Below are 26,259 nucleotides of genomic sequence, written 5' to 3' on the forward strand. Positions count from 1 at the left end.
CACGACTTGCCCTTCACGAATCCGTGCTGACTATCCTGGATTAATGCGCATCTTTCTAAATGGTCGTAAATCCCATCTCTAAGGACCTTTTCCATCAATTTACCAACCACCGAAGTAAGACTAACCAGTCTATAATTACCAGGGTCATTTCTATTCCCTTTCTTAAACAGAGGAACAACATTCGCCATTCTCCAGTCCTCTGGCACCATCCCCATGGACAGTGAGGACCCAAAGACCAAAGCCAAAGGCTCTGCAATCTCATCCCTTGCCTCCCAAAGAATCCTAGGATATATTTCATCAGGCCCAGGGGACTTATCGACCTTCAGTTTATTCAAAACTGCCAGGACATCCTCCCTCCGAACATCTATTTCCTCTGGCCTATTAGCCTGTAACACCTTCTCTTCCTCAAAAACATGGCCCCTCTCCTTGGTGAACACTGAAGAAAAGTATTCATTCATCACCTCGCCTATCTCTACTGACTCCATACACAAGTTCCCACTACTGTCCTTGACCAGCCCTAACCTCACCCTGGTCATTCTTTTATTCCTCACATAAGAGTAAAAAGCCTTGGGGCTTTCCTTGATCCGACCCACCAAGGACTTCTCGTGTCCCCTCCTAGCTCTCCTAAGCCCCTTTTTCAGCTCATTCCTTGCTAACTTGTAACCCTCAATCGAGCCATCTGAACCTTGTTTCCTCATCCCTACATAAGCTTCCCTCTTCCTTTTCACAAGACATTCCACCTCTTTCGTGAACCATGGTTCCCTCACTCGGCCATTTCCTCCCTGCCTGACAGGGACATACCTATCAAGGACACCCAGTATATTATCCATCTGACATAAGCACGTTTTTTTCTGTTTCATCATAATCTCTATTCCTTTCATCATCTTTGGAGCTCTGCATTTGTATGCCCTAGTGTTCATCTTCACGGAAATACACCTTGACCATACTTGACCTGCTACTTATTTAAAGTCAATTAAAATTGTTCGGTTACATTGTTGTAACATTGTCTAATATTTGATTCCAATTTATCTGGGCCAGATCCATTCTGACCACATTGAAGTCGCTTTTGTACAAGTTAATCATTCTCACACTGGATTGAACTTCACGATACAATGATCCCCTAAATGTTCCCCTACTAACACTTGATCCAGTTGGCCCAACTAATTCCCAAGAATTACATCTAGCAATGCCTCCTTTCTCTTTGAACTGAAAACAAACTACTGCAGAAAATTAATCTGAACAAACTGTTGGGAATCTTTCCCACTCTACCCTTCAGTCTATATTCAGGCAATTAAAGTCCCCCATTGTAACTACTCTTTTCTTTCCTGTAGGCTTTTTCACTTGTTGACGGTCAATAGACTACAATGGGCAATGCAATTGCATCTTTTCTGGTTCTTTAGTTCCAGCTAAATAGATTCTGCCTTTGACCCCTCTGACATCCCCTCTCTCAAGCACTGCAAAATTCTCCTTAATCAATAATGCCTCTCCTCCTTTCCTTCATTTCCTATCTTTCCCATACACCTTGTATCAAGGAATATTTAATACCCAATCCTGTCCCTCTTTGTGCCAGACCACAACATCATATTTCCATGTACTTATCTGCATCTGCAGCTCATCAGTCTTATTTACCACACAAACATGCTATGTGAATCTGAATCCAAATGAAACAAATTTGTCACAATCCTAACTGCACAGTAATTGTAATTAACGTGACTGTATTAAAAGAACAACTTCCTAATTCAGATAGACTCCATTACTTCGCATTATTAACTTGTCCTCTTTACTCAACATTTCTCATTATGTCATGGAGAAAACATTTATACTATACAAGATTAAGATTGTCTTTGGACAAGTAGACAGCCATCTGATTTGGAGGAACTGAGGATATTCAAGATAAATGCCTGTTTAATTAAAATTAAGAGAAAGATAGCTTTCACTGTGACAGAAATATATATCTGCTGTGCATATTTGATTTACGAGAAGAAAGGCATAATTTACCTATGATGTACAAAATGATGCATGTAAAGCATAGTTACTTTGTTCTACCGAATTCGCAATTGCTTCAATAATATATCTGACAAAATGAAAAATTATCCTTAAGGATAATGAATGAATTTCAACATTTATTGAATTTATAGAGAAAGAGTCGATGACAAAAACAGTGATATTATCCTCAGCTTCATTAAACTATGAAAATGAGGCAATCATAAATAAGAATCAGCTGCATTAGAAAACAGCCTTTAATCAAGAAGTTTTAATAAAAGCGTTATTTAATAAATGTAAAATTTGCAAATTAAAATGAAGAAAAATATGATTTGAACAAACAGCAATTAGAGTTAATTGTCTAACCTGCAACAAGAAACATTGTCTCTACTAAAAGATTTTAAAAACTGTAACTAGTTTTATCCAAAGTAACCACAAGTTTTGCTTACCAGAGGTTTGCAATCTCCAGAATTCCTTACCTTTCACTGCTAATGCCGCTGAGCAAGAATCACTTCCAGCATCATTTGAAGCAGTACAGACATAATTTCCTGCATCTTTCAGTTTGGTTTTCAGGATTTCTAAAACTGCTACCTTGTCTTCAAATGCAATTTTATAATCTTTGCCAGAATGAAGTTCTAATCCATCTTTTTTCCATGATACTTTAACTGCTGTGTCTTCATCTACGTGACATTCAAGATGTGTACTGCAGTTAATTATAGTCTGAGTAGGTTCAAGAGTCTTAGTGAAATGTGGTTTATCAAGTACTATCAGATCAGCACTGCAAATTTCAGTGCCGCAGTCATTGATCACTTTGCAAGAATAGCTTCCTTTATTCAGAACCTTTACATTGGTAATTTCTAAAACACGTTTGTTGTCTTTGACTGATATTTTGCAGTTCTCTTCATCAGTAACATCAACACCATTCTTCTGCCAAGTGGTGTGGATCACAGGTGATCCAGCCACTGTGCACTGAAGTCTTGCAGTTTTACCCACAAATGTTGTAAGTGATTCCAGTCTAGTTATAAAGCTTGGTGGTGAAAGTTCTACAAAAGAAACATCTTGGTTAGGATTTTCATTTTTGAAGGAATTAAGCTTTAAGCTAGTACTCATTTAGGACAATTATATTGTCCCGATTTACTTTAAAGAAAATTAGAAAGACACAAGAAAAGTGATGACATTGATGTTCTCTGCTGCATTTGTTGCAGCATTTTTGATACCCTCTGCTGCATTTGTTGTGGCATTCAGAGAGCTCACAGTCAGAAAAAAAACTCATTTGCAAAACAATTATCTCAGTAGCAAAACTGATTCGGATGCCAAGGTGCTGTATTGCATTACTGAAGGAAGGTATGAATTCAAAATTAAGTATTTTTCTGACGGTGAAGTATTATATGTGGAGGAATATGTGTCATAGTTTAATTTCAAAGTTTGTATACTAATCATGCAGCTATACAGATATATTAATTTATTGCAATGATTTTGTAATGCTTTACACACATTACTGAACCAATTGGGGGAGAGATGCCACTGTTGGGGACTTCTTGATGACAGCTGGGCCACCCAGTGAGGCTATTGTCCATCATTTACCTGAAGAAAGCCTCCTGGCCACAAGCTAACCTGTTGTGGGCTTATCCTTTACACTGATGGCTTGATAGATGCAACCATGAGGGATTTTGAGCATTTCATAATCCTCCGGAGAGCATCTCAATCTTAGGGAGACCCCTGATGGCCGCCTGCTCATCTCAGCCCACCTTTCTAGTGGGCTACTCCAGACATTGTTACATGCCCTCACTTCATTAGTCCTCCTGCCGTCCTTAATTGGACAGCGCTTCCAGAGGCCAATTGGTTGCCTCTGGGAAGATCACAAGCAACATTCCACCACTGCCACTTCTGGGGCCAGGGTTAGACTCATGATCCAAATGGAAAAATTCAACCCACTCTATCTCATTAGCAAAACAGACAGCTTTATCAGTACAAGGAAGCCACAATAGTGATTTTACAAAAAAAATGAAAAGATGATACGCAAAGTTATTGAATATTTAAATATCTTTTCAAAATGTAACCATTTTCATAATTAAATGATATAAAAATATCAAAATGTGTGTTGCTATTGTTGAAAGTGATATTAAGACATATGAGAAGTAAATGTACATATGAAACCATCCAAATCTTTTAAGGCCAGTCTGATTGAAAACAAATTGTTAAAATGAAAGCCAATTTGAACATAGATGACTTACCAGTCACCATCAGCTTGGCTGTGCTGCTCACACTACCACATTGGTTGGATGCTCTGCAGGTATATTCGCCACAGTCAATAAGCTGAGGCTTCAGAAGTTTCAAGGTGGAGATGTACTTCTCATTCACAATCCTGTACTTTTCAGTATCGCGAAGTTCAGCTCTTGCTCGAAACCACTGGAACCTTACATCAGGAATAGGATCAACTTCACATTCAAACTGAGAAGCTTGTCCAACTATCGCCTCCAGTGATTCAATCTTCCTCTTGAACGACGGAGGCACTATGATTTAAATTAAAGGAAAACACGTGAAAATACTGCAATGGTTAACTGTAATTCTTTTCGCATGTGACCCCCTGAAATTCATGGATGGAGGAGGGAGGGTGACAGTAACTAACAATCCAAGGAGTGACTGTGGAGAAGAAATGATTGTTAAAAGATGTTAGCTGACCAGTGGTTGTGCTCGACATAGTAAATGAAAGACTTCAATGAATGAAATTCAACATTTATTGACATGTGTGGTGTCCATAGAAACATGCAAATAATTGGTACGTCTATGAAACGTTTTCCTAGAAAAAAATAGATGACAGAAACGGTGATATTAAGTTTTAGGAAGAAATGTCTTTTCGTTATGACAAAGTGATGATAATGATAAAAAATCTAGCAACTCCTCAAATGTGGATATGGGGATGAAAGCAATATTAATTCTGTTAGTAGAAACTTAAAGCACCATGGCTGATGTTAATCAAAAATTAATGTTAAAGTGTAAGAGACCAAAATATAATAATATAGTCACTGTAAAGTTTAAACATAACTTTGAGCTTTAAAAGTTACTTATTACCGACAGCAAAAGCATCTGAAGATTGCATCAAGCCAGAATGCAATTTTCATTTAAATTAATACAAAACCAGATTAGGTTTCCTAAATTAATAATGTTAAGTTTTGAAATTTTTGATGCAAAATATCTGTGAAATCAACTGATGCGGTCTGTTCAGGCTTTGACTGCACGGTATAGAGATTGACAACTAGATAATGCTTTTACTTTTAAAGGAAGGAAGGTAAAAAAGGAAGACAGGAAAGGAAGGAAGGAGGGAAGGAAATATTTAGTCATGTTAATTTATTGGCGTAAACTAAGTTGAGTTTTGAGAAACTAATATCAAAAGTTAACTACATAGTTAGTTCAATATATTAGCTTTTGAAGTTCGTATTAACAAAGATTTTATCCCCATAATCCAACCTCTTATAATAACTGTGAGTTTTGCAGAAGTAGTTGCTTTTCCAGCTTCATTCAGTGCCTCACACACATATTCTCCTTGATGGTCCTCTTTCTGTACATTGTTGATTATAAGTGAGTAAGTGTCAAGTTTTTGTAAACATTTGAACTCATTTTTTGAAATGATTTTCTTCCCATTGATATACCAATTTACCTTGTTAACTTTTGTTATGACTGTGCTTAATTTTACTTCACTATCTTCATCTACAATGATATCTGTAAGCCCTTCAGTAATTACTGGAATGTCTTTGGTGATTTTTATGGGTGTTTCACCCGGCTTTTTCGGTTTAGAAATGCTAGTAACTATAAGTTCCTCAATTTTCTTCTCTTTTTTAAGAATTTCTGTTGGTTGCTCTACTGGGACAGGTGCTGAAAGGGCATCTGAAGTAATTATCGCACCACCAACATCTCTTATGTGACTAACGACTGCCCCTTTTTTAATTGTCTCTACAGATTTAAACTCCTGAATAAAATCCTCTGATTCAGTGGTTACTATCATTTCTTGAACAACTGTCTTCTTTGAGACTGCAGGGCGTTCCTTGGTAACTGAAGCTTGTATTAACTCTGCTGTCTGCATTTTCTGTTCAGTCATATGCATTCCATACCTAGCCACTTCAGAGGTGCTTTCAGCAATGTTGACAGCCTCAGGTGAGATCATCTCTTTTGCAGGAGTTATGCTGATGCACAATTTTTCTAACCTATCAGTTGGCAGCGGAATGATATCCAATTCCTCAGCTAGCAAAGCCCGCTGTTGTTCATGAGTAATGGCATGGAAGGCAGCTATTAATTCCTTTCTTAAGTCAGCTTTCTGAGGGTATTCTCCCTCAAATGACAGAGTTATGTCTATGGGAGGATTGATATTAGTAAGCTGGTATGTATATAAACTATATTTAGGTTCTTTTTGAACTTTTAATTCCTTAATCTTCACCTGTTCTATGCTACCTAGTAAGATAGAAGAAAGGACACAATGTTCACTTGCTAAAGCCGATTGCAATGCTTTCTTAATCTGTGTACTAACATCTAAGGTGACTGCTTTAGGAACTTCAACCTTGAATGCTGTTTCTTTATGGAGTGCATTACTTTCTTGTATTACTTGAGCGAATTGTGTTTCATGTGGTTGTTTCTCCACCTTCAGAATTTTTTGCTCTGATCTCTTGATTCCTGAAGAATGTTCCTCTTCAATGAGCTGTTTTTCTTCATGCAACAATGGAAATCTTACTGACTGACCCTCTTGGATTCTTGCTGCAAAGTCCTCTTCTGCAGCCTCTAAAGTCCTGATGCTTTCTATCGGCATCGCCTTATCTTTAACCTGCACAGAAACTGAAGGGAGCTTTGATTCATATTTATCTTCACAGGTTGCTGCACTTACGGCTTCAGAAATGGCAAGTGAACCATCTTCCACGATCTTAATCTCTGTTATAGTACTGAACTGTTTAACTGTGTCATCCAACTTATTTATTACTGCACGTTGTTCTTTCTCTTCAACGGTAAAACATTTCTCTTTTGATAGGTGCATTGGTACAGTTACAGCTGGGAGGTATTCTTCTGGTGAACGCTCACTTTTAACTTCAGCCTGTACACTTGTAATTTCCTTTTCAAGTGTTTTAGTTCGTTCAGCTAACAATTCTGCTTTCTCTTCCACAACAGCAGTATAGCTGTATGCTTTCTCAAGTTTGTGTGCTGCACCATGAGATGCTGGTTTCTCATCAGGTCGCATCCTTTCTTTATCAAGAATGCATGTAGTCTCCATATAATGAGGAGATAAAATAGGCATATGCTCTTTCACAGGTTTAGTTCTGATGGCATCTTTTACATCAGATAACGGAGTTGTGTATTCGTAAGGTAAAAGGTGCGGTTCTTCTGATAATAATGAATGCAGCAATATTGGGCTCCTTCTGAGGTCAGCTTTCTCATCTGTCAGTACTTCAAAAGTAAATGTTGTTTCTTTGGGCAGAGTGTCCTGTCCCTTAACAATCTGTAAATGCAAAGGTGTCTTTTCTTCTTTTTTTGATGTTAATGAGATTGCATCGTCCAGCCCAAATATTGCTTTGGTATGTTCACTCGTGAGCTGTTGTTTTTCTTCTGCAGTTAAAGCAGTTTTCACAACTTTATCTTTCATAACTGAAGCTTGTTGTGTGTCAGCTTTAGGTACTTTGAACAGAGATTCCTTTGCTAATGATTTCTGGCTTTCAGTGACAGTCATCAAGAATGGTTTTGGCAATTCTTTAAACGATTTTGCTTCTCTTGCTTCATCTAATATTTGTATGTCTTCTGCCATTTCATGCTTTATTTTCTTCTGTTCCATTGCTACAGCTGTATGAACCTCCATTTTTCTTTCTTTTTGTATTTCACATTTCTGTAATGCAGGAATTTCAAAACCAAACAACGCCTCTTTGTGTGGCTCTTGATCTCCCTCAACCTTGTAGCTGTGCAAAGAGTAAGCTGGCTCCGTTTTTGATATTTCTTTCTCCACAACAGTCCTTGAGCTGGGAATTAGATGCTTTTCCACAGACAAGATGCTTGTTTCTTTTGTCTTTGTCTTAGTATCTATAGTAGATGAATCTCTGATACTAAAACTGCCTTCCTTTGGAATTATAGTTTTCTCCTCAATTGTGGGCAAACAAAGGGTAGAATCTAATTGTACTTCGGTGCTTGATAATTCAAACATTGGTGGACTTTTAATTGGTTCATAATGTTGCTCTATATAACCCAGACTTTCTTGTGTCGTTTGTGAATGCATTATTATCTGTCTCTTTCCTGCAATTGCTGCTTCTGCAGTAGAAACAGTCACATCGTGCAACGTGCCAGTCTGCTCACTGTGAACCGAATGTTTACCTTCAGAAGCTATTGTGTACACCAGTTGATCTCTGTCTTGTAATTCAGCCTGAGCCTCACCAGGTAACTTTACCATGAATAAACGTGACTCTGTGGCATGATCGCCAACAGTCTTTGTGTATGACTTAGTATGGTGCTTTTGAACTACTTCCAGTTTCTTATGTTCAACAGTAGCAAAAGTGCCACTGAACACAATTAGCTCTGCAGTGCAAGTTGTTTCACCAAATGAGTTAAAAGCTTTGCAGGAATATAAACCACTGTCCTCTTTTTGCGCATTATTAATAGTTAATGAACCAGAGCCATCAGGGTTGGATCTAAGATTGCATTGCACACTCTGGTGAATCTGATAGTTCTCCTTATACCAAAGCACCTCTGGCACGGGCTCACCTTTCACTACATAGTCAAATTTAGCAGGCAGACCTTCTGGGCACTGCAAAGATTTAAGTTCTTTGAAAAAATGCGGTGGCTGACCTCTAAGGGTATGTATGGTTTCTGTTGGAATCATTGACACAATTTCCTTTGAGAGTGCCTCTTTACTTATTTTTTTATCTGCCAGTTTTGCAACTGGAGGTTTTGAAGCTGATGTCCTAAACCCTCCCGTACCTTCCTTTGGTTTGATCTTCAGATATGCACTACATGAAGTTGTTCCGAGCACATTAGCAGCTGAGCAAGTATATTCTCCCTCATCTGTAAATTTTGCATAAGGTATAATTAGACTATACTCATCCCTATCGTAAACAAATTTGCAATTTGATGAAGTAGTCAATTTTTTACTATTATAAAACCACTGAATAGAGGGTTTGGGGAATCCAGTTATTGTCACAGTGAATTTAGCTACATCTTCCACAACTACCTCTATACTGGAAATGCTTTTAACAAATGCTGGCATTGCTTTTAAAGGCTTAGCTTCTATGTCTGAAATGCTGGAAAGAGCTGCTGTTTCAGGCTTGAGTTCAAATGTTTTATCTGACACATGGAGGTCACTACTGTAGAAATCTTCCCTCTTATCTTCAGCAGCGACGGTAACAGAGCTAGAAAATTCTGTATAAGAAATAAGATGCTTAAATTTAGAATGTGTGTTGATTGTGAGTGATGTTTCTTAATACTGGAAACTGAAAATAATCACAAAAATTAATCACATAACTTTGCATGCTAAGCTCAAGTTGCCTCAAAAGAATAAAATTCTGTAATAGTTTATCTCAAAGATTTATCTTTAACTAAAACATACAATCAGATCCATTAATTGTGAATAGAATTAGTCCAAAACAGGAGGAAAATTTTGCCTCAAGCTATTTTGAACAGCTTACAAGCAAAATAAAAAAAAACTTGCCTTCATTTCTCAAGTCAAAATTAAACCATTTAACTCAAAATTTATTGAGATTTGTAGATATTAAATATATATCTTCTGAAAAGCCAGAATAACTATTTACAGATAAAAATGATTTTATGTCACATCAATATTCTCCATTTCTGAATCAAAGTGAGTAAAAACTAGCTCAGTAACCATATTGCCGTAGGAACTTTACAAAATTCCATTATAAGGTAGTCATGTTGGTATTATTTATCAGTATACAAAATTGTTTTGCATGCTAGAAATTTTCTAAAGGCTTGAATAATTTCTAATATAAATTTTATTCCATCACAGAAATACAAATGTTCCAATCAAATAAATCACATTTGAGCAGTAAGTCATACCACAAGCAAGCTAAAAGAAAAATGCATTGTTACTTGTACCTTAATAATAACACTATCTGCCTGATAATTTCATAGCCTGCCAAGTTTCAGAATGAAAAATAACACAGTTTTCATTTGTAAACCTTGCCAATCATCTGATAACTCAATGTTGTCAAACCCATCTTGGTTTACTTGATAACAATTTACTAAGCCAGGATCTGGTCCAGTGGTTCAGGAGACAAGTGCAACATTTGTCCAGCCCTGTGCCACACAAAACCTGATTTATGCTGAACCTCTCTTAACTAGGGAGCAATGAAATCTAAAATTGACTTCAGCATCTCCAGGCTATGGCAACACAAAATCTAAAAAAGTTTATTTTCCTGATCACTATCCAGCAATCCAAACTGAATGTGAGCTTCAGGATCCTGCCTTTAGGGTGAAAGGCAGATCCTGAGCCCATACTTGCTGTCAGAGGGACTGGCTCAATGATTGTACCGCAGCTGACTTCCTTTAAGTTTATTTATTAGTGTCACAAGTAGGCTTACGTTAACACTGCAATGAATTTACTGCGAAAATCCCCTAGTTACACTGAGGGAGAATTTAGCACAGCCAATGCACCTAACCAGCACATCTTTTGTCCTAATTAGCCACCTGAGAGCCCACCATCCAATTATGGACTCTGGCTCCTGATATTGCTGGCCCAATCAGATCTGAAGCTTAGGCCTTGTCACTGGGAGAGGAGGGCACTGCTGAGGCGGGACATAGATGTTGAGGTGACTGAAAGTGAAGGAGCCTCAGAGAGGTAAGTAAAATTAAACTTTGGGAGGGATGACAGCAGTTGGCCACACCAATCACAGAACAAAACTACTCCAGCGGATTGTTAGGGGTGTTTGGGCTGCCTTTTGTACTTGCGGCCTCTCTGTGGAGCATGGAGTTTCTGGCTCTGAAGGCCCCTTCAGGCAAAGCAGAAGAGCCAGCTCCAGGAAATTGGCAGACTCTCCATACAATGGGGGCCTATCTGCCACTAGTAAATGGTGATGGATCTGTAAAATGGCCTTTAATTGGGCCCTGCTGGCCTCCATGGAGCAGGTAGCCAACTGTCTTGCAGCCCACCACTGGAAAACCTGTCCGCCAATGGGTCAGCGAAGGGGAGGCATGTCAACATTGCTTCTGCTAATTTACCAGCTACACCACCGCTCCTATTGCCAGCACCCAGGAACCAGGATATTCAGCCGTGTGTGTGGCCATCAGTTAAGTGCAGAATAACATTCACCATGTTGGTCAACACTCAAATAATTTACCAAAATTCACTGACCATCATTAAACATTCAGTTGGGCAAGGTACTAGGGGGCCTGTGGAACTGCATCATAGCATGAGCAGCTGTCTTCAGGACAAGAACGGTTAAGTGAAAGGAAATATGCCATACATATCAATCACATTATTACTATACCAAAACCAAACTATCATCAACTAACCGACCATAGAGCACGTGATACAATTACGATATACAGCAACAGAAACCTGTACAAGGAATGAATGATGTCTGTATTGAAGAACTTCTCATCAAGATGGAAGTCTAGCCTTTTTCATTCATCACATCATAAATCATGTAAATGGGGCAGATAAATGTTAGTAAACAACACATGCTTTCACACAATTAGACTGTTGCATTGCAAGAACATAACTGATAAATATACTGACTAAAATGTTGATTTATGTTTATGTTGTGAAAGATACAATTTTTTTTATTTCGGCGTTTGTACAAATCAAACCACCAAAGCTTCTCCTTCACTCCTAAACCATTTACATGTTTTGCACAAATAGTAAACATTGATTACAACAGTAAAGCTTCATTCTAACATTAAAAATAACAAGTTACAAAGTAAGTATTAAAATGATACTCAAAGATGTGACCCACGTATAGATACAATATGATTATCTGCAAACTCATTGAAGACTCAATCTCCATTGTAACTTTACAATAACACTGAAATCATCAGTATTATGATAAGGTCATAGTCTTTAGGCCTACTGAATATACATGTTTACTGCTCTACTTTCACTATTATGGAAACTGCTTAAAAGATTCAACTGACATATTTGATAATAATTCTCAGGGCACATTAAAATACATTGGGGCACAGAGCTTACTTCCTCCAAAAGCGAATGTGGTAACACAAATCAGTAAGTTTTGCAACTCCATAAAATGAATTCTTAATCCTACACATTGCACTTCCAGCTCTGAACCATCTCTCAAGCTCTTCTGGCCCCCCAGACACTAGCCTTAAAGTTAACAACAACAGAATGACAAGTAAAACACTGAATAAACAAATGTTGAACATCTGGCCAATGTGGCGATGTAGTACACCAGTACTCCAATAAACTGCTATAGAGTAGCACAACAGTGGTTAAACATGGGATTTCTGAAACAATAAAGACAGAAAAAAGGAAAGGTAGGACTGCCAAATATTTTCTGATTGACAGGATAAGAAATCTAGGTAAAGAGTCGCATGGACTTTGTGCCCTATCTAACCAAAACCATCTGGGACAAAGCAAGCTCTTCTCTATCTTAGCTGCAAAGTAGTGCACACATGAGATCTAAATGGAAATTATAACAATGAGTAAAAGCAGAGGTATACCATAAATGAAATCATACTTACCGAAGCTTCAAGAATCCCTCTAAATTATAGCCAACAGAAACTATCCTGTCATGTCCCTGCAGTAGTTCTGTCCTGTTGCATAAATTCCTTCAAGAACTGTGGTCCATAATCATAAGCATATCCATCCTCGTCCTTCACGTGACAATTGACATCACTTTCAGTTCCTTCTATCACAATCCCTCGGCTTGATCTCCATAGTATCAAATAGTTTCACGAGATGGCAATTCCACATAGCCTAAAGTTATCAGGTACTAATTTGCCAATAGTAAAATATTGGACAAGAAATTGCTGTAGGTAATATTCGCAAATAAATCTTTAGCATGTTGATCTGACATTGCTCTGGGCATTTTAATTGCGGTAAGAAGTCTCACAACACCAGGTTAAAGTCCAACAGGTTTATTTGGTAGCAAATACCATAAGCTTTCGGAGCACTGCTCCTTCGTCAGATGGAGTGGAAATGTGCTCTCAAACAGTGCAAACAGACAAAATCAAGACAAAATCAAATTTTGTCTGTTTGCACTGTTTGAGAGCACATTTCCACTCCATCTGACGAAGGAGCAGTGCTCCGAAAGCTTATGGTATTTGCTACCAAATAAACCTGTTGGACTTTAACCTGGTGTTGTGAGACTTCTTACCGTGTTCACCCCAGTCCAACGCCGGCATCTCCACATCATTTTAATTGCGGCATTAGACCAGCTAAAATAAATGGGATTAATGATCCTCTTAACATGCTGGGCAGAGATATGTCAAATCAGCATGTTTAGTGATTTTCCTCTAGTATCATTAACATGAATTTCAAGCCTTTAAATTAAAATACTTTCTAAACCACACTTAAGTCTAAATCTACGGTGGTGCCAACAGGAAACAGAGCAGAATCCAGATAGAAATAACTTTAAACCGTTCAGGTAATGCGGCCTCATAACTTAATCTCCGTTTTAGGGATCGAACGTTATTCAGTCAAATGTATCAAACAGAATGTACTCGACATTATTGTCAAACTGGACATTTATTTCTGTCTATTTCAATATAAAATCTTTAAAATATTCTTCTGATACTCTTCTCCTTAGTTAAATTTTCCAGCCAAACATGCTGTATGAAATGTTTTCTGCTGTGGAAAATGATAGTCTTCAAAGAATTAACAATGAATCACATCTTAGTTCACATCTTTAGTTATACTAAATGTTAACAAAAATATTCAGCTATTGTATATCAAATAGGATAAATGCTCACTTAATAAGATTTCAATATCCTAACTCATCTTTCAATGAAACACAAGCATGCATCTTGAAGTGAATATTTCCAGAAAGCACATTAAGAGCAGTACCTATCACTGAAGGATCTGTGTTTGAATGCAAACCTCTGATGAGATTAGCACCTTGGCCTCTGCATGAGAGAATTGTGGAACTCAATTGACTTGTCAGACACAGCTTCATGCAGAAGCAAGGTATTGGGCCAAAGAATTCAGAATGACAGAATTTTCCTGCAGCGCTACAGAATTTTCAAAATAGTTTGGATACTGTCTTTGAAAGTAGATCACCCAAGAAATCAGTGAAGGTCATTGCCAATGATAAGTTTAAGTTTATTTATTAGTGTCACAAGTAGGCTTACGTGTTATTGTGAAAATCCCCTAGTCGCCACACTCCGGCGTCTGTTCGGGTACACTGAGGGAGGATTTAGCTTGGCCACCTAACCAGCGTGTCTTTCGGACTGTGAGAGGAAACCAGGGCACCCGGAGGAAACCCATGCAGACACGGAGAGAATGTACAGACTCTGCACAGTCACCCCACCCGGGAATCGAACCCAGGTACCTGGCACTGTGAGGCAGCAATGCTAACCAGTGTGATAACATACTACAAAGGAATTGCAAAATAAATAAGTACATGTAGATAAGGATTTTGGTTGGGTTTACTTCAAATTGTAATGCTAAATTCAACAGGACAGTCCTTCAATGCATTTCCCGGCTATTCCCGCCTGCAGGATCTTCCAGTGATTCCCGCTGTGTGTTTTCCAGCGGCAGAGCAATGGTAAACCTTGTTGACAGCAGTGGGACTGGAAGATCCTGCTGCTTGGCAATGGTGGGCCGCCTCTGCCACTGCAAAATGCACCACGGGGAGCAGAAAATCTCATGTTTAAAGATGCCAATCAAGCCATTAATGGTCAACTTGTTTGATCTAGAATAGCTTGTTATCATTATTTTTCAACACCTTTGACCTCATCTAGGTTTTTTTATACTTCTAGTCCAAAACCATGAGTATTTTTGCAATAGTTACTTTTCAGCTAATATTTTGAACATCACAAATTAAAGTTCCACTGCTGATAAACCACTGCAGGGTACAACTATTATCAATCAACTCTAAAAATGAACCACCTTTTCAGCAACTACAAATAAGATATGATTATTTTTTGGAAGTAAGAAATTTTTAAGTTTGTATTTAGCAAATTCATAAATGCAAAATAAATCTAAAAAAAAATTCATTATTATTCAAAGACATTCAGAAGAAAAGTACTACTTTACAAATTAAGTACTTTTAAAATAGCTCCTGAGACTGCATTCCCAGCTTTGTTAACAGCTTTGGACTTATATACTCCAGCATCGCTTTCTTTAACATTTGCAATGTTCAAATAATGGTGGCCAGGTTCTTTCTCCTCAATGATGTAGTTAGCACCTTCAAGCATTCTATCATTCATATACCACATTACATTAGGTTTTGGAGTACCAGTCACAAGGCATTGAAAAGATGCTGAGTTCCCTACAGTTGCGGTACAGTCTAGGAGGGCTATTTCAAACTTTGGTGGAGTTTCTGTCACTTGAAATTCAAATGAACAGTTTTCAGAAGCCTCCGCTTTAAACTGAATAGTTTCCTCCTTGGCAGACTCACCAAATACATCAAAATTGATGTTTACACATTTCTCTCCTTCTTCTTCATTCCCGGTCTCGGTTACTGCTATGAGTTTCAACAATTTCTGAGAATCATCTGTACCTTGCTCAAAATCAAACTCAACCTCAATTTCTGAACTCTGGCTGCTTTGCAGTAAAGAATTACCAACATCAACATCTAATTGCTGAGGACCTTTTTGGGCGCTATCCAATTGTACTACCACTGCTCTACCACCAGATTTTGTAAGTGCCACATTTGAATTTGTCACTGCAAGATAACCTCTACATGTTGTTTCTCCAACACTATTCACTGCCTTGCAACTGTATATGCCATTGTCGGAAGGACAAACATTGATTATTTTGAGACTGTGACTAGGATTATCTGTTCGGATGTACTTCTTGCCATCCGAAGTTATGAGTGAATCATCTCTGAACCACATTATTTCAGGGGTAGGAATACCTGTCACTGAGCATTCAAAGACTGCATCAGTGTTTTCTGGAATTTCAAGGTCAAAAATATAGCGAATAAATCGTGGGGGTGTTTCAGTGATTTCAAAATTAATTTTCACATCTTCATTTTCTTTTGTTACAAAGTCAACGTTTTGTTCTTCAGCAATCATCATAGGAAGGACATCCAAGGAGATAATCATGTTTTTATTGTCAGGAGTGAATTCAGGAATTGTAATAATCTTTATCTGTTTTTCAAATTCCTTCACTTCATGTTCATCAAGTTCAACTTCCAGAAGAATTTCCTGAGGTGAAGGAGTTCTTGACGTTTGGCCTTGCTGCACATCAAACTCTATAACATGTTGATGAGTCACTGGGGGTGGCAATGCAATTGACCTTCCATTTTGTGGTAACACATCCACCTGAGTAATAAGTTTGGCTTCCCCTATGATGTTTACAGCATTGCAAATGTACTCTCCCTCATCCTCTCTCTGGATGCTATGAATTACCAATATACACAAACCTCCTTCTCTTTCAAGTCTAGTTCTATGGTCTGGTTCTAATAATGACTTCCTTCTATACCACTTAACATTTGGAACTGGGCAACCAATTACCTCAGTGATAAATGTAAGTGTGCCTCCTTCATAGATCTTTTTTCTGACAAGAGGTTTGATAAATGCTGGCGGCATTTCACTTCCTTTTGCTTCAGCTTCCTGTGCAGGAGTTGAAAATAACTCTGATCTTTGCTCCTCAGCGGCTAGATTTATATATTCAAGAGGCGTTGTTTCAATACCCTCATCTATCGGGGATCTGAAATATTCAGGTGGTGTATAAAACCTCTCTAGCAAAGCGCCAGAAGGAGACCTACCCACAGCATTAAGTGGAGGCAATCTCTCTGGAGGAGTCACATAGCCAGGAGATTGCGGTGGGGTATGGAATGACTGTGCAGACACAGCAGATTTGAAATTATCAGAAGCCAAGGGTGGTGTATAAAATCTTCCATTCTCTGCTACATCATCACTAATTGTACTGCTAATTTCAATTGACATTTCGGATTCAGGGGACAGAGAACGTACCCACTCTTCATTTTGATTATAATAGTCATAAACAGCACCGAATGTTACTTCCTCAATCTCCATCGAAGTTATTCCAGATTCATCGTACCCAAATGCCTCATTATTTGCCTCTTCATGAATTGGTGCTTCTTCCTGTCTTGCAGTAAGGAGATACTGTGCTATGGAAACATTTTCATCTTCCTCGTCTTTCTTAGAAATTGTTTCTGCTAGATCGTCATTTATTTCACAAATGGGTTCAGGGGATATGGAGTTACCACTTAACTTCATCTCTGATGCATTTCCTTCTGCTCCTGCTCTAGGACTTTCAGCAACTTGCCTAATTACACTTTCTGGAAATATACTATCCTCATACATTTCACTCACAGAGTCACATTTGTCCCCTTTTGGTTCCGTTTCCTCTTCCATCTTCCAAGCTTCAGGTACGTTCTGGTTTTCATCAAGAGAGCGTAGATACTCGCTAATAGAATGTATTTGTTCTGCTGCTATAACTGGCATTTTGTGACCTACATTTTTACTAACTTCTGTTAAAGATGAACACTTACTTAAACATTCATCAGGAAAGGATGTTGTTGAATCTGAGACTATTTTATTGCTTTCCTCCTGCAAAGATGAAATTTCATCAGAAAAGGAAGTATTTGAACCTATTATTGCTTCAATGCCCTCTTCCTTTAAAGATGACACTTTACTCGAAAATGTATCAGCAGTGGAAATCAAAGAGTCTCCAGATTCAGAAATTAGGCCTAATGGTTGTTCTTTTCTGCTAAATAAAGGAGAAGTGTCCACATGCCCTTCCTGTACTGATAATTGTTCTTGTTGCTCAATATCTTCTTGTCCCATTTTACTTAAATTAAGGAGAAAACGGCTAACAGATGACTCTGCTTCCTCATCATATGGCTCAATATCCTTCAGATGGCAAACAAAACTATGCACTGTGGGCTCTATTGTAAGACTAGATATGCTCTGTACTTGTCCAGCTTTATTTTTAGCCACACATTTATAGTTCCCCACATCAGATGCTGAAACACCATCAATATATAACCTATACGTTCCTCCATTCTCTTCAAATCGGTGCTTGCTATTATCATAAGTTAAAACTCTGTCATTTTGGATCCATGTAACAATAGGTGTTGGCTCTCCAGAAATTAGGCATTCAAACATCACTGATTCCCCTTCTGCACAACAAATCTTATCTAATTCTTTTACAACCTGTGGGGGTTCAGAAATTACATCAAAAGAGAATGTAAATTTGTGCTTTGAGGTCTGAGAGGACAGTTCTGGAGATGAATGCTTGGAATCAGATTCATGTTCTTGAAGTAACTCTTTCCATTCTTCATCTTGCTCTGGTGTTGGAGTTGGAGCAGTTATTTTAATTTCAACAGGAGAAGAAAGCAAAGATAAATTTACAGGACAAGGTCGCGGTACTGCAACCTTTGGTAATTGCAAGGTGGACTTTGTTACAGTAAATGGTGGAAAATAAGATTCAATCTCATTTTCAAGCAACTGGTCAACATCATCTTCTTCAGTATAGTTCTCTGGTGCTTCAATTACATGTATGTCAAACCTTTTCAAAGATTCTTCAAACAGTTCCGGTTCTGGAAAATAATAATATTTTTCATTAATTTGAAGTCATCATTCATAAAATATGTTCCAAAAACATATTTAAGAAAATAATTTCATAAATAAAGCATTAAGAATCTTACCTTGTATCGTAAGGCTGCCAGATGTACTTGCAGTTCCATACTGGTTGAATATTACACATGTATATACTCCTTCATGTTCTTTGCATGTGCACCCAATACTCAATGTAGATTTGTTTTCTATGGAGTGAATAGTATAGCCCATATTTCGTTGAATTGTGTGTTCATCCTTGTACCAAGTTACAACAGGTTGTGGGTGCCCTTGAAATTGGCACTCAAGCACACACCAGTCTCCTTGCTTAATTTTAGTAGATGCAACATGATGGAGAAATTCAGGTGGGCAATGTTTAATTGTAGGAGGCTCTTGTTTTGGAGATTCTTTGGTAGCTAAAAAATTATATTGATGTTCTTGTACTTCTGTTGGTGTCTCTTCCACTAATGAACTGAAGAAATTTGAAGTTTTATTTTCCTCTGTTGAAGGAGAAGGTCTCACTGTTTGGGTGGAACATTTAACTTTCCATTCTCGTGGTTCTTTCTGACTAATTTCAGATGTGCTAATCTTTGATATCTCTCTATCTGCTGATTGATCAAGTATTCCATGGTCACCTTCCAGGTTCTCTGTCAGCAAGTCTCTGTGCGTAATGGCAAAACTTTCAAGGGCTGTGTCAGGGTCTTCCTTAATTTCTGCTTTTTCAAGAGATTCTATTTTGTCTATTGGAGTTGGCTTTTTCAGCGAACTTAAATAAGTTGAAGTTTCCATTTCGTCTGATAAAGAAGGCGGCTTCACCATCCATGTGGAATGCACAATCTTTGCTTCATATTGTGGCTCTTTTTGTTTGATTTTAGCTACACTAACCATCTCAGCCTGCGTTTCTGTAAATTTAGATTGGTTATACATTTCATGACTCTCTTCAGGTTTCTCAGTTAGAAAGCTAGCCTGTCGGTCATCTGCTGTTCCATGATCTTCCATATGTCCAAATTCATATGCAGGTTCTTTTGGGGAATCCATTGCTGTTTCTTTCTTCAATGAAATGAAAAAGCTTGATTCAATTTTGCCCTCTGGCTCTGTGTGTATTATCTGGGTGGTGCTTGTAACCATACCTTCAGGTTGTGACTCTTTTTGACTGATTTTAGATATGTTAGTTGTCTCTATTTGTTCGAGTACTGGTATGGACCTATTGGTTGCTCCATGGGTATCTTCACACTTTTCAGTTACAAAATCCCTCATCAGACTAACAGAACCTCCGACAAGTTGCTCGAGAGGTATCTGGTGACTATCCTTCACTTCAGATTTATATGGAGGTTCTCTTATTTCTGTTGCTCTTTTACTTATGGGTGAACTGACAAATATTGAAGTTTCTTTCTTTTCTGGTATGCAAGGTCTTAGTATTGAAGTGAATTCTTTAACCTTGTCTTTATGCTGCTCTTTTTCACTGAGTTTAGACAAATCAATCACCTCTGCATGATCTACTGCTGACCTAGCTTGATCGGTCAGTGGGATTCTGTGGCTATCTTCATATTTTGCTGCTGGAAAGTCTTTCTCCACACAAATAAATCTTCCACGCCTTTTATCAGAAGGTGACTCGTGTTCTTCTTCAACATCAGATTTATATGGAGGTTCTTTTATATCCTCTGGAGTTTGTTTTATCACTGTTCTAGTAAAAGTTGATGTTTCTTTTGTTTTTGCTACAAGAGGAGAATGTCTCACAACATGGTTGGAATCTGTAAACTGTGCTTCATCTTGTGGGGTTTTATGCCTGATTTTGGACATACTAACTACCTCTGACTGCCTGACTGCTGATGCAGGTTGGTCAGATATTTTATGACCATCTTCAGGTTTTTGAGTTGGTAAGTCACTGGGTACACAAATGAATCTCTCAGGCCAATGTTCCACAGATGTCTCATAGTTTACCTTGTCAGATTTAAATGGAATATGCTTCACCTGTTTTGGTATTTCTTTCACCAAGGAACTGACAAATTCTGAGGTTTCTTTTTTCTCTGGCAAAGTAGAGGATGTTAGCATCTGGGTATAATCTTCATTTTCAAATTGTGCTGCTTTTTGGTTGATTTTAGAGACACTGATCTCACTTTCCTCGGAAGTGGATTTTATTGGATCAATGATTATATGGTCAAATCCAGCCCCCTGTTTTACTAAGACATTCTCAGACCATCTGTCAAAAGGTGCATTGGGGTCTTCTTTGTCTTGAACTCTGCATGAAATTTTGCTTATTTCTGTAGTGTTATCATCAAATGATGTTCTGAAAAGGGTGGAGGCTTCTTTTTCCTCTGTTAAAGGAGAAGGCATCTGTTCTTGTATAGATTCTCTCATCATGTCATCTTGTTCACCAAATCTGGATCCACTTATCTCAGTTGCTTTGGAATAGTCAAACATTGACTGGTTACTTTCAGTTTCCTTTGCTAATGAGTTCTGCACACTTATCAAACTTTCAGACCACTGGTCAGAAAATATCTCATGATCTTCCTTCAACTCAGATTTACTTGGACATTCTTTTAATTCCACTGGAGTTTGCTTTATTGGTGTTCTGACAAACACAGGGAATTCTTTTTCCTTCAGTAAAATCTCTGGATACTCAACACTGGCTTCAGGCTGTGCTGCTTCTTGAATTATTGGTGTTTCTTTGACTGCTGGTGTGGGAGGCTCAAACAACTCTCCAGACCCCTTTGTTATTAAATCCCTTTGCATAATAATAAAGCCTCCAAGCCACTGGTCAGAGATTGTCTGTGGTTCTTCACAAGGTTCACTCCGTGGTTCTTCTCTTTCATCAAATTGCTTCTGAAAATGGCATTCATCGGTTTCCTCTTCTTCCAACCAGTATTGACTTTCCTGTGCCTGTTCTACTTCTTGAATTAAACTACCTTTCAGAAATTGTTCTGGTAATGACTTTATGACTTTTGTTTTGGAAGATTCTTCAGTAAAATTTCCTTCCAAGTCTCTTTGTGGTTCTACTTCCTGTGGAGAAAGTCCTGATACCCGCTCCACTCGACACTGAAATTCAGGAGACTCTCTCTGGAAATAGTCACCAGAAGACAGCTCCTGTCCTTGCACAAAATAAGACTGACTAGGTTCAAAATCCATGTGATCAATGTCTCCCATACTTCTGCTGCGCTCCCTGTCTAAATACACATAATTATACTTCAGATTGTCTTCAACCGATGCAGTGCCCAGGTCAAATGAAGCTTCAGAGAATGCAAGAGAAAATCTTTTTTTCCTTTTAGCTTCACGTAAAAGCTGCAGTTTAATTTTAATATCTTCATCAATCAAGCTATCCTTATCGAGAATCCTCCCTGATAATCCAGATGGCTGTATTTCTGCAGAACTGTCCTTATACAGATAATGCCTTGTTGGTATTCTTTCAAAATACATTGTACGCATCAGTTTGCTTTTAGAATTTGAATGTTTACGCAAAGCTCCTTGAACCTGATATTTCTTATCAAAGGGTGATCCAACATGTCTGAGATCAACTCTAAGTCTTGCATCCCGCTTCTTAACTAAAGAGTCTATACTTTCGTGAACCATCTCTGATCTTTTCACAAAGTTCAGATAGTTTGCATTTTGCTCTTCTTTGAGTGCAACAAGTAAAGATGCAGTTGCCTCTGTTGAGCCCTCAGAGTTTATCGCAAATATTTTGTAACTCCCTGAATCTTTCTCTTCTACATTATTGATTTCCAAACTTGAGTTGTGAATGTGCATTATGCTTTCTATTTTAATAATCCTTCTTGAATCTTTACATATAGGTCTGTTGTTATGAAACCATGCAACTTTTGGTGCTGGGCTGGCAACCAATTTGCATTTAAAAATAGCTTGTTCTCCTTCCATTACGGATTTGAATTTGAGCTTTTCAGTGAAAGATGGCCTGAAATTCTCAGACCAGGAACTTATAGAAGATGTTCTGCTTGCACAACGATCAGCAGAAACCATTCCCTGATCTAAATAATCTTCGGCATCCGAAAATGCATCACGCAGGTTTTCTCGGTTTTCCAAATATTCTCTCCCAGCACCAAAAAACAACTCTGCAAAAAAAAAGAAATAATTTGTATGAAGTTTCTTAAAAGCCAGTTCAAAACATTATAAGAATTAAATTGAGCACAAATCTGTAATATAATGAAATGATGAACTTAATGCATCAGCTTTTTCACAAATACTGTAAAAAATTCACTCACCATATTTGTTCGAATAAACGCAAGACCATTTTCTTTTTAAAGATTCTGAGCAGGAAAATCGCTCGTTCTTTGTTCCTTCTTCAGACTGTTGCAATTTCTTCTCAAAAATCATATTAGAGTGTATATTTTGAAAAAAGCATAAAGTGATCTCATGACAGAATTTTGTTATTTTTGAATGTAAAATCTGTCCCTGTGATTTGGGGATATCTAGATTATTACAATTCTTACCTGACTTGCAGACAGCAGAATAAACGCCCTTTCTGATCCTTTTTCAATAATAGGTAAATTTTTCAGCCAGTTTGATAGATATAGTTTTTAGAATTGGAATCAATAGATGGAAATAAATTCATCCATAACTGTAATCCTTCCAATTTGCATGAGAAGGCGTTTATTCGAACTAATATAGTTGCTAGATTCACAATATTATGCAAAAAAATGCCAGCGTACATGAACACATACTGCTATCTGCAAGGCAGTGTAAATACATGAGGATAGGTTGATGTCATGAAAATGGAAGAAAATGAATGCTAAAAATGGAAAAGACCCTGGTCAAAGTTCCTTTATGAAATATTGCCTGCGAGTTCTTTATCGAAAAGTTTATTGGAAAATCAGAAGTAAATGAGACCAACAAAAGTACTGATTCAAGTAATCACCACTAAAATATATATTTACAGCATTCAATCATTGAACGACAGATAGTTGAGAGTTCATTTAAACACTTCTCATTATATAATTCATGTTAGAATACAACATACTGAATGTAACTCTATATATCCCTTTTGCAGTGTATCAATTATGACAATGAGCAATTTCAAATTGAAATTCAGCTGAAATATGAGGAACTAATACTGGTTAAAAAGTAACGTTTCCTGCAAAGTAAATATTTTTGATGTTAAAGGGGTTTTTTTGTTTAGATCGAAATGAGAATGACAACAAGAAGTTGGGTTTGTAAATCAGATTGGCACAGACAACATGTAATTTTTTCCACTTTGTAACACAGCACAACTTATCATGATGGCAAAATACCAAAGTTGATAGCAGTTGTTCGAACCTAGCAGTAAATGCAAAATTAAGTAATTGTTTATCGAATAATGATAAAAGTATTACCTCTCACTTCCATTTCTATCTGTTGTTCAATCTTGTCTTGAATCTTTCCTGCATGAAAATGAATATTGAATATAATTGTAAGAATGTATTTTTCCCATAAAATAAAATATGCAAAAAGGAAAATGAAACTCAAAATACATTTAATATGCAAAGACATACAAAACATACATGCAAAAAAATTAAATATATTCACTAATTGTGATTTCCAGAAGGATTTACCAAGCAACTGGTTGACTGAATCACAAAGATAATTCAGACAATCCAGGATTTTGTAAAAAAAACATTCTCTGTTTTGCTCTGAATCAAAACAACAAACATGCCTCAACATGCCTAATCTGATTTCAGGAAAAATGAATGCAATAATCCGCAGGTCAACAAGATGACTTTCTGCAAAGAATCTTTCCATAGGATGTGCTGAGATGCATGATAGAGTCACATTGGGAAGGACCAAAGCATGCAATTGCCAACCTGTCACTCTAAGTAGAGTGTTGCACGCTGTTTCTCCAGCAGAGTTAACCGCTTTGCATGAATAAGTGCCACTGTGCCTTTGGCAGACTTTTTGCATTTTTAAACTGCATAGTAACCCATCATGTTTAATGGAACACAATGAAGATTCTTCAACTATGCGTTGGTTGCACAGCCAAAGTACACAAGGTGATGGTACACCTTTTACGATGCAAAACAACAAAACATCTTCTCCATCTTGTACAATGATTTCTGGAGGCAGCTTTTCTAAGAACATCGGTGCTATGGCTCCAGTGTCTATCAATTCGTCAAAGGGCACCACGTCAGGATAATAGTCTCGGCTTCGTAGCTTCTCTTTTCCAGTTGGCCTTTTGGTTGAAGATGGTGGTGGACTTGATGGTTTCTTTAGTACTTCTGGTGTGCTATCAGATGTGATATGTGGTCTTTGTTCAGTTATTGTGCTATCTGAACTGCTATCAGTGGGAATTTTTGCACCTGTTTTGGGTTTTGATTCTTCAGCTATGCAAGAATAAAATTAGGATAAATGTTAACTGATTTAATAATTTCAGCAAAGTAAATACTTGAAAAAATTATAACAGCAAGAGGCAATGTTTGCAATAATTCATGCAGACTTGGTGTGATGAAATGTCTAGTGTTAAGGTTTGTATAAATCACTAGCTAAACATTTTAAACTGAACATTTTACTATTAATAAGTAAATTTAAGATCTTCTTAAAAAGGTACTAAACTTATTTTGGAACAGAAACATGAAGTAGGTGGATCAGGATGCTGTTTGTAAATAAAATAATAAACAACCACCTTCTACAATTAGTACAGCAGTAGTCTTCGTTTCACCACTTTCATTTCTTGTAGTACAGCTGTACTGTCCCTGATCTTCTAAGTGCACATTTAGGATAGTGAGAGACATAACATTTCCATTCTGAGAAATCTTCAGTCTTCCTGATTCTTCCAGTCTTCTGCTTCTGTGACTCCATATGACCTCTGTAAAAGATTCCCCGCTAAAAGAACAGATGAACTGTGCCATCTGACCAGCCTTCACTGTTAGATCACTAAGTTCAAGGAGAATCAGGGGAACCTCAAGGGCAGGTTTGGCTGCAGTAACAGTTATTTCGGCTTTGCATTTAACTTCGCCAAAAGGATTTGTAGCTTTACATCCATAAATTCCTGTGTCTTCTTCTTGGATCTGTTGTATAATTAATTCAGACAATGTCAAAACTTCATCTTCTGTTATAGTAACAATTTTAATTCTCTTAACTTCCGCAAGTTCTTGATCTTCTCTATACCATTTTATTTCAGGTCTTGGCAATGCTAGAATTTGACATTTTAGAGATGCAGTTTGACCTAACAAAACTGTGACATCATTCATATCTTGCAGGATTTTCGGCGAACTTTGACAGCCACTTCTAACTGTTTTCGTCTTGGCAACTTTTTGGCATTCTTCCCAACTTCCAGAGGAAACTGTCTTGCTTGAGGAACTCATGGAAATACTTTCAAATGTCTGAACATTGTATGTATGTTCTTGCTGCAAACTGATTTCCTTGGTATAGTTCTTTGTATGCGTTAAGGTCACAGGGGACTCCACATGCATTTCTGATACTTCAAAAGTCTTTGAAGCGATGGATTCCTCTACAGCTTTTCCAGAAGTTGTTATGCTCTGACTATCTATGCTTTGCACTTTGTAATCTGAGTAACAAAAGACAAAGTATTAATCATGATATTAAATCATGACTGACAAAATAATCAAAGCAATAGCTCATGTTGTCCAACGGGCAACCCAGCATGCTAGCCAC

General features: G+C 37.6%; 2 protein-coding genes across 2 annotated transcripts in view; both read right to left on the reverse strand.

The window, feature by feature from the left end:
- LOC144503721 (titin-like) overlaps positions 1–26,259 on the reverse strand; it is a 350,880-nt gene that overhangs the window by 246,561 nt on the left and 78,060 nt on the right. The window contains exons 42-46 of the mRNA XM_078228491.1: positions 25,268–26,152; positions 24,453–24,968; positions 23,985–24,032; positions 4,218–4,496; positions 2,463–3,026 (exon numbers count right to left, since the gene is read on the reverse strand). Of these exons, the coding sequence (XP_078084617.1) occupies positions 2,463–3,026; positions 4,218–4,496; positions 23,985–24,032; positions 24,453–24,968; positions 25,268–26,152 (2,292 nt within the window). The remainder of the gene's footprint in view (positions 1–2,462; positions 3,027–4,217; positions 4,497–23,984; positions 24,033–24,452; positions 24,969–25,267; positions 26,153–26,259) is intronic.
- LOC144503958 (titin-like) lies at positions 4,579–11,966 on the reverse strand. The gene is made up of 2 exons (XM_078229123.1): positions 11,945–11,966; positions 4,579–9,420 (listed from the first exon to the last, which is right to left on the reverse strand). The coding sequence occupies exons 1-2, from the start codon at positions 11,964–11,966 to the stop codon at positions 5,390–5,392; spliced, it is 4,053 nt and encodes a 1,350-aa protein (XP_078085249.1). The 3' UTR covers positions 4,579–5,389.

The sequence above is a fragment of the Mustelus asterias genome, chromosome 14, assembly GCF_964213995.1.
Source record: "Mustelus asterias chromosome 14, sMusAst1.hap1.1, whole genome shotgun sequence".
NCBI classification, from domain to species: Eukaryota; Metazoa; Chordata; class Chondrichthyes; order Carcharhiniformes; family Triakidae; genus Mustelus; species Mustelus asterias.